The 15,000-nt window shown below is 44.9% G+C and overlaps 1 protein-coding gene across 2 annotated transcripts in view; it reads left to right on the forward strand.

Annotated features, from left to right (window-relative positions):
* The window catches only part of cadm3 (cell adhesion molecule 3), an 80,562-nt gene that overhangs the window by 56,304 nt on the left and 9,258 nt on the right, over positions 1-15,000 (forward strand). The window contains exons 6-9 of one of the 2 annotated variants that reach the window (XM_029453804.1): positions 5,237-5,407; positions 6,031-6,121; positions 11,824-11,996; positions 13,375-13,386. In XM_029453804.1, the coding sequence (XP_029309664.1) occupies positions 5,237-5,407; positions 6,031-6,121; positions 11,824-11,996; positions 13,375-13,386 (447 nt within the window). The remainder of the gene's footprint in view (positions 1-5,236; positions 5,408-6,030; positions 6,122-11,823; positions 11,997-13,374; positions 13,387-15,000) is intronic. The other variant, XM_029453805.1, reaches the window with a different exon arrangement.

Genomic DNA, 15,000 nt, shown 5'->3' on the forward strand with positions numbered 1-15,000 from the left:
TTACGTTGTTTTCCATCCAGAACGGAGCTGAACGTGAAGATTAATGCAGTTATTGATTCATCATCGTAAGAATTGTTGTGCTTTTCAAAATAAAAGCCCATCAACAATAATATGAAACGGCGACACGCTCCAAATACTAACTTTTGAGATGTTGGCCTTTTAACCTCATAAATGTCTTGAATTATAAATTGATTAAAGATAATAATAATAATAATAATAATAATAATAATAATAATAATAATAATAATAAGCTTTATTTGTATAGCACCTTTCATACAAGAATTGCAGCACAAAGTGCTTCAAAAACATAACAATTAGTACTTAGTACAGAATAAGAGCATTAACAGTACAATAATCACAGTGATGATGTAAATGAGTTATTATAAAATTATATTTATTATAAAAATAAAATAAAATATTATTTAAAGTAGCAGATAAAATAGCAGAATTAAAATAATATAAAATAGCAGAATTAAAATTGTATAACAATAGCTGAATTACAATAGCAGATAAAATAACAGAATTTGAATTTGCAAAATAATAATTTAAATACTTTATAAATTTAAAAATATATATAATTTGCATGGATAATTTCACACGTATATCAAAATGTTTCCAGGACTTCCTTGTCTCCGCTGATTGCTTTTGAATTTTTACCAGTAAACTTTAATATTTTCTCATTCCTTCAGTTGAAGCTCTGATATATTCACGTCTATGACAATACAAAAAACAACATTTAACATCTCATCATGAGACTAAATGATTTTGGTTCCATCCAATAATCGATTAAGTGACACATGTTTGAGCTGTAATCCAGAAACTGTGCTCTCTTCTCACTTCTCACTTCTCCAGCCTGACAGACCCGAAACAAGCTGGACGCTGTAATTGCTGCATCCAGTTGTGTGATTCTCCTAATATGATTGTTTAATGGTGGATTGTACGCCGGAGGGTTGAAGCATCATCAGCACCACCTTGGGAGAAGTTAGTCTCCACCATGTGCAGGTTTCCCAGTTTTAATAAAAAAAAGTACTGGCATCCCATTAAATGTTGAGCAGGTTCTGGAGTATTAAATATAGTAGCTTAAATATTAAAGGAGAACGCCGCACACACTTCCACTAATGCTGGAAAACAATATCATTGAATATTCATGTTCTTTTCAATAATTTGGTATTTTTATAACTGCTTTTAATAATAATAAATCATGTGACAAGGCAATATGATAAAATAATGCTGTAAACATTCAAACTTAAGGACGTCAAAGTGACACATGGTGTTTAAATAACACATTTGTGGACGTAGTATTAAACAATACAAAGGTTTACATAAGTGATTAGCTGCAAACATGTCTGACGTTTAATTTATGCTGATGACTGCAGTGAGTCATTTGTATTTAACACTGAACAACCATCTCACACCTTTTATTTTTACCTCCACACGATCGGCTCCACATCATATTTTCTGGCGCATGATCCGTTCTACAGTCTTCTTTTATATGTAGAGATCCAGCCAGTTCCCCTGCATGATTGTACTATCTGAAACATCTACCGCGCAAAATGCTCCACCATGTTCACCAGCCAGCTGACTGTGTGTGTCTGCGGGCTGGAGCTGGACAGGTAGTGTACAGTTGGTTTATTGGAGCTGAAAACAGCTCCCTGCTGCTTCTGGAAATAACGAGAGCAGCGAGAGTGAAACGAAACAGTAAAGCTGTCCACGTGAAAACCAAAATAATGAGCTGAAAGACACTGAACAGCTCCGTAGAGCTGAGGGGAAGTGTCCAGTCAGGAGATGATGCTCTGTTGCTTAATCACTACGAATCATCCCTCTCACGTAGTCCTGTAAGACAAACTATAAAAACGATTCTAGCTTTAAATACACTTTAAGGGTCGGTTCTCCCAAATGACCTATTCTCACTTTTATTCGTGCAGGTTTTTGACATGTCTCCGAGATATAATTTAGTTTTCGGTGCTCACAGCGTTGAAAGATTCAGCAGGAGCCTCTGTTTACAGAAACAACATCCTGGTTCCTCTAACAGAGAAACATGTTCACAGCCGGTTCTCTGTGGGACATTCACACTGCTGTGTGCACTGCCATTCACATTTTAGAGACAGAAACATCAAAGATAAATATCTGACAAACGCATAAAATTATCAGCACCAAGCTCTACAGCAGGGGTGGCAAACATGCGGCCCGGGGGCCAAAACCGGCCCGCCAGAGGATCCAAATCCAGCGTTGTTGTTATTTACAGGTTATTATGCTGTGATGTTACTGCTCCGGCCCACTTGAGATCACATTGTGCTGCATGTGGCCGCTGAACTCAAATGAGTTTGACACCCCTGCTCTAAACCAAGCTTTTCTTTTGTAATTTGGGTGAACTGGCCCTTTAAGAGGAGTCAGTTAGCTTGTATCTAATCCAGTGTAAAACAACCTGTTGCTCCAGTCCGATTTGCTCGTTGCTCCGCTCGCAGCAGCTGACATGCAAATCTACGCTGATTATCTAATAATGAACTGAGGAAATGTGAATTACAGGGAAATGTGCATCATCGCTATCTTGGGAAAAACCATTTAAACTGATGAATATTATTTTTTTCCTTAATGAATCTGACAAGTCACTTCCATGACCCCTCGGGCCCGTAAAAAAGTCATATTAAAACTCAATTGTGTGATTTAGAAAAATACTGTACACAGGCGTCAGTGAGTCAACAAACAGGATTCTTTCATTACCAGGTTCGATTTTGGAAATACATGGTCTTTAATAAAGGCTATACTGTCTGTGTGTGTGTGTGTGTGTGTGTGTGTGTGTGTGTGTGTGTGTGTGTGTGTGTGTGTGTGTGTGTGTGTGTGTGCCGAGAGAGAGAGAGAGAGAGGGAGAGAGAGGGGGGGGGGAGGCAGACAGTGACGAAAAGTCTCTGAGTGGCGTAGGATTATTGAAATGCACCTGGAAAGTAAACTAATTTTCTCTGTGGGTCAGAGGACTGGTTATGATAATGAAAAGAGAGATGTCATTAGATTCAGTGGTATTTGAAGAGTTCTCTGGAGGAGGAGGAGGAGGGGGGGGGGAAGGGGGGGAGGGAAAGAGGCGACTGAGATATCTGTGTTTGGAAGAGTGTGTGTTTTCCAATCTTCTCCCCTGCCACTATCTCTGCTTCCTCTGTGTATATGTTATTCATAAGCTTGACCTACATGTGCCCATGCTTGTGTGTGCATGCCCGTGTGTGTGTGTGTGTGTGTGTGTGTGTGTGTGTGTCACTCCATGCAAGAGAAAGTGATAAGGTTCTGGTCCAGTTTCCAAGATTCACCAACCACTTTCATGGTCTGACCACCCCGTTTTATGTTTTTTTTTTGGTTACGATAGAGTGCGATCTCCGGATGACAGTCTCCGTTGTGTTTATGCTTTCATACTTTGTCTAACTCTGCTGCTGCTGCTGCTGCTGCTGCTGCTACTGCTGCTGCTGCTGCTTCTGCTGCTGCTGCTGTTGCTGTTGCTGTTGCTGCTGCTGCTGCTGCTGTTGCTGTTGCTGCTGCTGCTGCTGCTGCTGTTGCTGTTGCTGCTGCTGCTGCTGCTGTTGCTGCTGCTGCTGTGCTGCTGCTGCTGCTGCTGCTGCTGCTGCTGCTGCTGCTGTGCTGCTGCTGCTGCTGCTGCTGCTGTTGCTGCTGCTGCTGCTGCTGCTGCTGCTGCTGCTGCTGCTGCTGCTGCTGCTGCTGCTGCTGCACAGACCCACTTGTACCTGCCCAGTTCTTTTTATCCTGCACAGGCTGCCGTGTAAATAAAATAAGAAAAGGGAAACACAACATCAAATGGAAGCGTCTCGCTCTATAAAATGTGCATATTATTACTTAAAACTTACATCATAAAAACAGACCTGATTCATCACTGGAGATAACACAAATATGGCTGGAACAGATTGAAGTTAGGATGCTGTAGATTCTCTTTATTTGCCAAAAATAAAAGTCTGTTCTTGGGCATAGCTGCCTTTTCCGCCCTCAGTAATGCAAATGCAAGCTGTCTCCTAAGCAACAGCAAGCAAGCACGTCCAGAGAAAGCCGGAGCAACATTAGATCTCTGGCCTCTCTCGTCCCTTTGGTGTCCTTCAGCATAAAACATCACACGCTGGCCTGGTTAGTAAACATGAGCGTGCTGTCTGCAGTTTACTGATGTTACATTACAGGAGTTCTGGGCACTGAAAGGAACTGAACATGTTCAGTCAACTCTCGCTTCCGTTCGGAGCAGCCAACACGCAACGTTGACTTGTTGCGGCTTTTGAAGATGCCGAGAATTAGCTTTCGAGATTAAAATGTTTCCTGGTGAACAAGGCTGCTGAAAGGATCTGATGACCTACGTACGTAGTCGAAACTGATTTGTTGTATTTACCCTTTTAGAAGTGCGACGACAATTAAAGCACTTTGGAAAATGGAACAGATTCAGAGCTGCGGCTAACGGTTGTTTTCATCGTTGATTCATCTCCAGATTAGCTCGTTTTGATTAATACATTAATATCTTAAGATGTAAGATATCAGAAAAGAGAGGAAATTGACCATCATAACTTCTAGAGCCCAAGATTGTGTCTTCAAATGTCTGCTTTGGTCTGACCGACCCAGAGATATTCAATGTATAAAGAAGTAAAACAGAGAAATGCTCACATTTAAAAAGACCTTGATTAATGACTTAAAACATAAATACATTATACAAATGTGATTACTGTTAATACAACACATAAAAACCACATTTTTGAGACACAAACAGTCCCGGTTACTTTGAAGGCAAAGATAAACCTGCAGGTTTTACACGAAGGCAAGTTTTAGGGTCGTCCTAAAATCTGTGATGACATTTTTATCGGGTAAAACATTTTTATACTTCATCGAATGAGTCAGCAGAAAATAAAAGGATCCTTTCAGTGAGAGAAAAGGAGCCAAATTGCTATAAATGTGAGTAAATTCAATGTTAGACTAACAGTGTGTGTGGCATATAATGAGAGATAGCAGAACAAAACACCCAGGGGCACGAGGTAACTGCACAGAAAGGGCATTTTTCATTTAGTGGGAACAAATGGGGGTCGTTGCCGTTCTGCACGGTTCTACGACATGAACCCACCACATCCTACAGTAAAAGGAAAGTGTGGTGTGTGTGTGTGTGTGTGTGTGTGTGTGTGTGAAACTGCGTAGTGTTGTTCTAGTCCCTGGTTAACATGCAGACACCTTCCTCATGACTGTCCCCTCCCCCCCCCCTTCTCCACCTCAGGACGTCCAGACGTGGTGGAGTCCGTTCCAGACGATCCCACATACAACGTGAGCAGCGAGCTCACCCTGGAGGTGAGCCGCAGTGACGACAACGCCCTCATCACCTGTGCGGTCGACCATCCCTCTCTCGCCCCGGGGGACAAGAGGAGCGAGCACGCTCTGCGGGTGTTGTGTGAGTCAACTGGGAAATGGGGCTGAGTGGGGAGGGAAAGGGAGTTAGCGGGAGGATGCTGGGGGAAGAGACGGGCAGGAGAGGACAGATGTGAGAGGGAAATGTAAAACCTTCTGTCTTTTTATTTCTTCTTCTTCTCTTTTATGAGGCAGTAGAGGAACAGTCCCCCCACCCCCCTTTGCAGTTTGATCTCTGCTCCAATAATTTCACATTAGCTGCCCGTAATAATGACCACACAGGAATGTAACCTTCCTCTGCTGGTGCACTTGCCCAGAGTCCAAGAGGATCTCAAATGAAACTATAAATGGAGCCACGTCTGTGTCAGTGCTGCCCCCCTGTGGGCAAGACGCAGATACTGCATCGCCGTTGGGAAAGTGATGTCGTTGTGTAAGGGGGGTTATGTCATTGTGGGAGGCAGAGAGATGGTGACGCCTACATGATGCAGATGGGAGTAGATATGAGACGGGGTTGAATGAGACTGCCGCTGCTGTGTGCATGTTTGTACGGTCGTGAGTTCTGTGTTATGTAACTACACTCTGCGTCTGTGTGTGTGTCTGTGTGTGTGTGTCTGTGTGTGTGTGTGTGTGTGTGTGTTTGTGTTTGTGTTTGTCTTCCACGTACAGATTCCCCTAATGTGCAGATCCTGCCTGAGAGCAATCTGCCTAAAGAGGGAGAGAAGTTTCATCTTCAGTGTTTGGGCAACGGCAACCCTGAGTAAGACACACACACACACACACACACACACACACACACACACACACGCACACACACACACACACACACACGCACACACACACAGGCGTGTCTCAGTCACACCGTGTCTGCCTGGATGCATGTATACACACACACTCTCACTGATTTGAGCACCGTCTAGACGCCACCTACACACACACACACACACACACACACACACACACACACACACACACACACACACACACACACACACTCAGCTGCCGACTGACAATTATTAGTTAGGTTATTGACTTAATAAAACAGCATAAAAATTACAATCAAACAATATAAAATTACAAAACAAGGTGTTGCAACATTTACAGTTTGCAACATAACGAAGGTTTTATTCTCTGAGCCGATGAATAGAGAGCTACGAGAGCTTTGACAGCAGTAAGAGGACTGATGAGGTGCATTCTCTGGAGAGGCGCCGCTGTGTTAGGAGCCAAGGTCACACACGTTTTCAGATGCTATAATATCACGCTGCTTCCACCTTTGCTTATTGGCGGTGCCGCACAAGGTCGGTTTCTTTGAGCATTTGAACATTCATTACATTTCTGGTGAGGACATTTTCTGGATGGCCACTTAATTAAGGGTTTATGTTCTGTCTCTCTGAGAGCTTTTAGTCTTTGTATTGTCTCTTCTCAGCCGGTGATGATGTCCTCGCTCACCCCCCCGACTTAAACTACGTGTGACTTCTTAATATAATATTATTATGTCCAGTAAATTACCCAAAATTACTGGTTACTGGAAAGATCACACAAATCACAAACAAATCATTATACACACACACACACACACACACACACACACACATATATACACACACACACACACAGACACAGACACACACAAACAAACACACACACACACACACTCACACACAGACACTCACACACAGACACAGACACACACACACACACTCACAACACACACACACAGCACAGACACACACACACAGACACACACACACACACAACACCACACTGACACACACAACACACACACACTACACCTCAACACACACAGAACACACAACACACAACACACAGACGCACACAGACACACATCAACACACTGCACATCACCAACAACTACACACAGACACACACACACACACACACACACACACACACACAGACTGACACACACACACACACACACACACTCACACACACAGACACACACACACACACACAGACACACACACACACTCACACACTCACACACACAGACACACACACAGACACACACACACACACACACTCACACACACAGACACACACACAGACACACACACACACTCACACACACACACACACACACACACACACACACACACACACACACAGACACACACACACACACACACACTCACACACACAACACAGACACACACACAGACACACACACACACACACACACTCACACACACACACACACACACACTCACACACACACACACTCACACACACAGACACACACACACACACACACATACACACACAGACACACACACAGACACACACACACACACACAGACACACACACACACGCACACACTCACACACACAGACACACACACACACACACACACACACACACACACACACACACACACACACACACGATGCATGTGCAGGTAGCAGCACTGACAGTACTGCACACGCTTGTAAGCGTCACACATTAACATGTTTAATCTCTGACACCTTCTCCTGCGAGTAGCCATTTGTTCAAACATCACACACCGTACGTAAACACACACACGGGCGCAGTTAAAAAACACCTGCTTGAACAAGCTCTTGCGTGTTCGCTGATACAGTGTGTACACAATATTTCTGATACTCGCAGACAAGAAAACAAACTGCAAACCCTTAAATCCTTCCCACACAAACACACTCTTTCCCCCGGCCTTTCTGCATTATAGATGAACCTTCAGCCAACCAGCCCTATCGATCCACTCTCCTCCCCTCCTCCAACCCCCGGCCCTCCCCTCCCTGCCTCCCTGCATCCCTCCATCATCGCATATCTCTCGGCCGCCGTGTCACTCACGGCTCGTTCGCTCCTCTCCGTCTTGTCACGATGCCTCCTCGCCCTCCTCCTCGTCCTTTCCTATAACTCTCCTCTATCTCTCCTCGCACCTTTCCCCCCCCCTATACTCTCAATCCCTCCCTCCTCCACCTCCCGCTCTGCTCTCCTGTCACCCCCCTCTCTTCTTCTCCCCTCTCCACCCTCATGTCAGCTCATCACAGGAGTGGCTAGGAATAAGACTAGCCGGTTAGTTTGATTGGCAGGTGGAACAGCTAAGGGGTGGGGCAGGAGGAGGTGACTGTCATGGCATGAATGTGCTTTAAAAGGCAGCAAGGGGGGGTCGATAAATTATAGTCGGAAGAAAAGCAAGGCGTGAACAGTGCGCCACGGCCCAGGGTTCATTACATAATGTATGTTGGGGGGTAATAAAGAGTTATATGTAGTTCAAAATGTCCGTGGCAGTACAAGAGTCCAGGGTTCAGCTGCCGCTGGGTTCAGGACACACACAGAGGCTTTAGATAGAAGTGTATGCTGAGTGGCAGAGACTGTATGTAAAAAGAAAAACAAGGCAAGAGAAGAGAGCAACTGTGAGATCGCTGCGAAAGAAATGACAAGGGGGAAGAGAAGTATAGAGGAAAAGAAAACAACCTGACAGGAGAGGGAAGAGGAGAGAAGCGTGGGCGGAGAGGAGACAGAAAAATTTGGTGACAAGCAGCGAATGACTAAGACAGAGAGAGGGAGAGCAAACAAGAGAAAGTGTGTGTGTGTGTGTGTGTGTGTGTGTGCAAGAGAGGGCGAGAGACGGGGAGCATGCTCAGCTGTGTGCACCGCCGCTTGTGGATGAGCTAGTGTCCAATCAAATCAGATACAGGTTGCCCCCGCAGCTGTCAGTCAAAACCCAATCACCGCGACGACACCTTTCCTCCGATACACCCAGCATCCCTCTCCTCCCCTTGAGCTGCCCTCCCCAATCACACTCAATGAATGCCACACTCTATTCCACGATACACACTTCTCTCTCCGTGGTCACATCCTGTCAGGTTCAAAAGAATAACTTACCGTGTCAAATTCTATGCTGTGTTTCCTTGACGCCCGGCAGCAAGAGCTTTCTAATAGAAGAGAAAGGAATGTGCGCTGTACACTCTATTATACTTCCTATCTATTCAATCAGCGGGGGCCCACGAGTGCTTGCATCAAAGTTCTGAATCATTTAACCAAGACTGTTCACTTACTGTAACACATGTACTGCTAAGAAGCCGTGCACAACGTCGACTTGTTGCGTGCAAGCTTCCCTGCGTGTGTGTGTGTGTGTGTGTGCAAGGTCACGGCCACGGTGAGAAAACAGCAGGTGACATGTCACAGGATTACAGTAATCTGTAATCTGATAACACTCTATATTTCTCTTTTTAAATGTGGATATTGTTAACAAGCCCCATGAAAATACAAAACTAAAAGTATTGCCTGTGTAGCAAACGTCTGCTGTGTGATCCACGCTGCGACCTTTAACGAGTGCACCACATGTGTATTAATCCGCAGCTGAAAATAGTCCCCTACCAAGGGACTACTTACTCCTCTTTGAGTCGCCTTGTTACCTGTTTTAAGACATTTCTCAGCCTTTATGTAAACGACACGTCTTTAAACCTGCATTACTTGATGTTTTTGGCCGCATAGGGGCCAACACAAGATGTTGTTTATCACCTTATAAAGTTTTTATGGAGAGCAAACGGTGTTTTATTTACACACATAGCAGACAGGGAGCTACATTAGCATTCAGCTATAATTGTGACTCTCCTCTTAGCTTCTCTTCGGTCTCCACTGACTCCACAGGGAAGCCGCTGACTTTGTCTTTCTGCTGTTTGGAGTGACAGTGGGTTGATCAGAGCTGATGTTACTGTTGACAACTGACTGATTCTCAATAATGAACCCGTTAACTGTGAAACCAAAAGGCTTAAACACTCTGTATATCTGCAGAGTCAGCTAATTAGTCATTTGTCCATTGTTGCTTTACATACGTTTTCTCAGGGATGTGTTGAACACAAGAACAATACAACCCGTACTCATCCTTTAATCGTATCAGACAACATATAGGTAGAAGCAGATCAGGGTTGGATTACAAAGATTTGAGACATTAACATAATTTAGTAAATCTTACATTTATAATTTAGCGAAAACAACCCCATAGCGCATTCTTTACTGTGATAATGATTACAGCTGGGAGAGAGAGGAATATGCAGCATCAAAGTACCCATAATGGCAATAAAGAGTGTCTTCAAGCGTATCATGACTTGTGTGCGGTGTTTATTAATGCATGCGTGCTAATTGAAAAGTTTCCACCCAAGCTGCAGCTCATAGCCAAGAATAAAACACAGACTTCAGACGTGCACGGTGGGAATTATCCGCGTAGTCTGACCAATCAGCTTCCTGCACGTAAAATACCTGCTGTGTAACAAAGATTGACTCTTTAGCATTACGTGTGAAACACTACACTAGTTACAGTCTGTGAATGCGGAGTTAATTGCTCAGTTAATTGCATATCATCTAGCATTTGGAGGCAGTGTAATACAACAGCTGATTCCATTTTATTGCAGGTTAGCAGATGATGTAGCCAAATGTGTGCAGGATACGCTTGTACGGCTGAATATGCATTTTGCTCCGAACAGCTGACGGTACACTAGAGATCTTTTGTTAGGATTTATATTCCCTAAAATGACACATAATGAAGACTTTGAGCTTCCCAGTTAAGTCCACCGTCTCCCAAGTGTCGAAGGAGCGGACGATGCTTTTCATTAGCTTTCACAGTTTGAGAATTTTACCCAGCAGCAACAACAGATGTAATTATTATAGTTTACGTCTTTTAGAAACATCGTTTTAAAATGACCGTTACTGTACAACCACAAAGAGCCACCTGGCCTCCTTCAGGAGTGTACGGATTGCACCTTTAGGTGTCGCAGAGGTTTTCTTTTCTTACACATTTCCAAGAGCGATTAATCAGTCCAGCCCATCCAGGTCTGTCCCCGTTCCAGTCTCCCCGTCATTGTAATTACTGTAAAGTGCTTAAGGACTCCAACATTTACATAATTGATTCTTTTATCAAGACACGTCTTCGCTATCTCTCTCTCATACACAATCTGTTATGCAGAATGGATTTTTTTTTTTAACACAGGCTGATTTGAAATGCTGATCTTTGTTCTGTTGTCTTCTTCTCCCTCCATCTCTTTTAATCTCTTCTTCTCTTCTTCGCCGCTCCTCCCAACGCCATCCTTCTTTCCATCGTTTCCTCCATCGACTCTCTGCCCTCTCCTCCTCTCCATCGTTCATTCTCCCCTTCTCCCTCAGTCCCTTTCTCACCGTGATATCCATCTTTTTCTCTTATTTGCTCTCCTCCTCTGCTTTTATCTTTTCTTTTTCCATCATCATTCCTCCCAGCCTCCCCTCTCCTCCCACCATTTTTCTCTTCCCATCTCCACTTCTCCCTTGATCATTTCATCTTCTTTCTTTGTCCTGCAGCACTTGTCACAGCTCCCTTCTCCTCTCATCACTTCACCCCTCTTTTGATTTTTACTTTTACTTGCTATACTTTTTTTGTGTGTGGAAAACTGTACAGTTCAAGTCAGGACTCTCATTCTTTGTGTTTCTCTGTCCCGTCTCAACAGGCCCACCTCCTACATGTGGGAGAAGAAGGATGGAGAGCTCCCCCCGCTGGCCAAAATCGACGGTGCTTTCTTGCGCTTCGATTTGCTCAACAAATCAGATAATGGCGTCTACCTCTGCGACGCAGACAACGGCATAGGAAACAGCCAGGGGGAGTACAAACTGCTGGTGCAAGGTAATAAGGAAAAGTGCAAAAAGGGAATAAAAACAGAGACGTGTGTTGTGTGGCGGGAAGAGCGGGAAGAGCGGGAAGAGCGGGAAGAGCGGGCCTGATGTAGAGAACGATGGGGATGTCTTCTTCTTTTACTTTTCTTCATCACGTTTCGTTATTTCTGTGGTTTGTTGTGGCTTTTGCTTGTTCTTCTTCCATCTTTTTTCTCTTCTGATTTTCTTTCGTTTGTTTCCTCTTACATTTGTTGCTTTTTTTTTTCTCATCCATCCGCGCCACCATAACCGCCGCCGCCACCGCTTACCATCCAACCACCGCTTTCGCTCGTTCTTGCGCTTCTCTCCCTTTCACTTTCATGTGTCCCGTCCGTTCGATCCATGGTTATTTTTTGCGCTTTGCTTGCTCATGTCCACTCCTCCTCCTCCTCCTCCTCCTCCTCCTCCTCCTCCTCCTCCTTCTCCTCCTCCTACACCTCATCTTCCTCCTCCTACTCCTCCTCCCAAGATCCCATGGACCCAGACTTCCCAGACACCACCTTATCCTTCCTTGGCTCTCCAACCTCTCCATCTTCCTCCTCCCTCCCCCCCTCCTCTCTTCCTGACGTCTTCTCTGGCTCCGGCTCTGATTCCATTTACTCCTCCTCCCCTCCTGACCTCGCCTCCACCTCCCCCCCCGACTCCTCCCCGTCTCCCACCCCCTCCACCACCATCTCCGACTTCTCCACCACCCCCCTCTCCAACGCCCTCTTCCCCGACCTGCCACTCTCTCCCTCCTCATCCCCAACTCCTACTCCTCCCTCCTCCGCAAGCATCGCTCCTTCCACCGCCAATCCCTCCTACTCCTCCCCCGCCTCCGCCCTTACTCCATCAGACTCCGTCCGGCTGAATGGAATATACACTTTCACAGGTAAAACCATCTGAGTTACACACTTGTACACACACTTGCCAACGAGAGAGATGCGAGAAGCTTAGTAATGGAGTGGAAAAACAAACACCATTCAAGTTACTACTTTGCTGTTGTTTCCCTCAATACACAAACTGAGCTGGAGCAGTCAAGGACTGTGTGAGTTGAGTGTGTGTTTGCATGTGTGTGAATGTTAAACACACACTCAACGCTGACAGCAACAGAAGAATTGAAGAAACACAATGAAGGAAAAATGGCATTTTGTGTGGTTGTTTCACAGCTGTTTCATGTTTTTTTTTTCTTGTTTTCCTCTTTCCTCCTGTTGATAAATCCTATACCCACCCCCCCTCTACACCCCACCACCCGAACCCTCCAACACACACACACACTCATCCACTCATCTAACCAACCATCCCTCCATTCATCCATCAATCAAACTTCCAACAATCCATCTACTCAACCACTTGACATGGTGCCGCAGACAACAGTGCAGGTATAACTTTCCACCATCTGTCCTTCTGACTTTCTGTCGTTTCTATGTTTTCGTCCACCCGCCTGTCTGTCTGTCCATCTGTAGGTCTCACTGTCTGTAGGTCTCACTGTCTGTAGGTCTGTCTGTGTTTACCTGTCTGTCAACCTGGAAAAAACCCAGTCTGGGAACACTTTGAACTTCAGTGCAGAGGGATGAATATTTCATACTTCAACACTTTGTTGTTGCTCATACATGTACAGACTACACACACACACACACACACACACACTCACACACACACACACACACACACACACACACACACACACACACAGACAGACACACACACAGACACTTTCAACACATGCAACACACACATCAACATTCACAGCAACTGTCTCGCAAGGACACACACACAAGCATGACCCCTTAAGTGGTACAAGTCATTTACACAGTGTTCCATTTCCCCTGTATGCGTTTCTCAATGTGTGTGTGTTTTTCTGTGTGTGTGTGTGTGTGTGTGTGTGTGTGTGTGTGTGTGTGTGTGTGTGTGCTGGGGGGGAGGGGGGTCAGGCTTCGAGGTGTTCTTGGGTCTTGTCTGCTTTCCTTTGATGCTGACAGCAGGATTTATGGGCTCATTCTCAGTCTCGCCTCGTCAGCATGCCCCTCTCACCTCCACGCCGGCCAGCCAGAGTGTGTGTGTGTTTGACTTTCTGTGTGTGTGTGTGTTTGTGTGTTTCATTCTGACTAGTGCTCAGAGTTCCCCCCCCCCCCCCCCCCCCCCCTTTTCTCCTTGTTCTCTGTCTGCGTCTGGCCTCTGGTTGGCTGTTTTCATTCCCCTTCACTCCTCTGGCTGAAATGTGACTTTTTCCTCCAAAACTGTGCGTCCACCTCGTGATGTTGTGTCCCAGCTGGCTGTGAGTCAGTTTTCTCCATATTGTTGGTTGTGTGTGTGTGTGTGTGTGTGTGTGTGTGTGTGTGTGTGTGTGTGTGCGTGTGCGTGTGTGTTGCTGTGCCTCTCTCTCTCCTTCCTCTTCTCTGAATCAGTGTGTCAGCTAGCTGTTTCCTCCTCCAACTGGTTCAATCCTGGCTCCTTCCTCAAACATTCAGCGAGTGCGAGCCAGTCTCTCCTTCCTTTATGTTCCTTTTATGCTGTTTGGTACGAGAAGTGTTGCTTTCAAACTGTGACTTTCTAAACGACACCTGATTCTGATCCCATCTGAAAAGTCAGGCGAAATGAAAGGATGTGTGTATATATAAAATACATGCATGTGTAGGTGCGTCTTCGTGTAAATAAGTAGTAAAAGAGTTGCTAATATAAAGGATATAAAGTACATTATCAGACTTTCAATGCACAACACAGACAAAAGTATCAAATACAATTAAAATATTTGATATTTAAAGTACAGCCTTTAATCTTCTTTCCACTCAGTAGAAGTAAAGTAGTTCCATCATCACAGTACACTGTAATAAACCACAGTATACACGTTCCTCACTGAGAGCATGGTGTACGTCTGGTTAATGTTGCATTGAGTCATAAACTCTGACTTGTGTGTGTGTTTTGGTGCTTTTACGAACACAAAATTTAATTAATTAAACTAATTAGTCAACTTTTATCAGCGGTGTGAGCTGTTT

The sequence above is a fragment of the Cottoperca gobio genome, chromosome 17 (genome assembly GCF_900634415.1).
Source record: "Cottoperca gobio chromosome 17, fCotGob3.1, whole genome shotgun sequence".
In the NCBI taxonomy this organism is placed as follows: domain Eukaryota; kingdom Metazoa; phylum Chordata; class Actinopteri; order Perciformes; family Bovichtidae; genus Cottoperca; species Cottoperca gobio.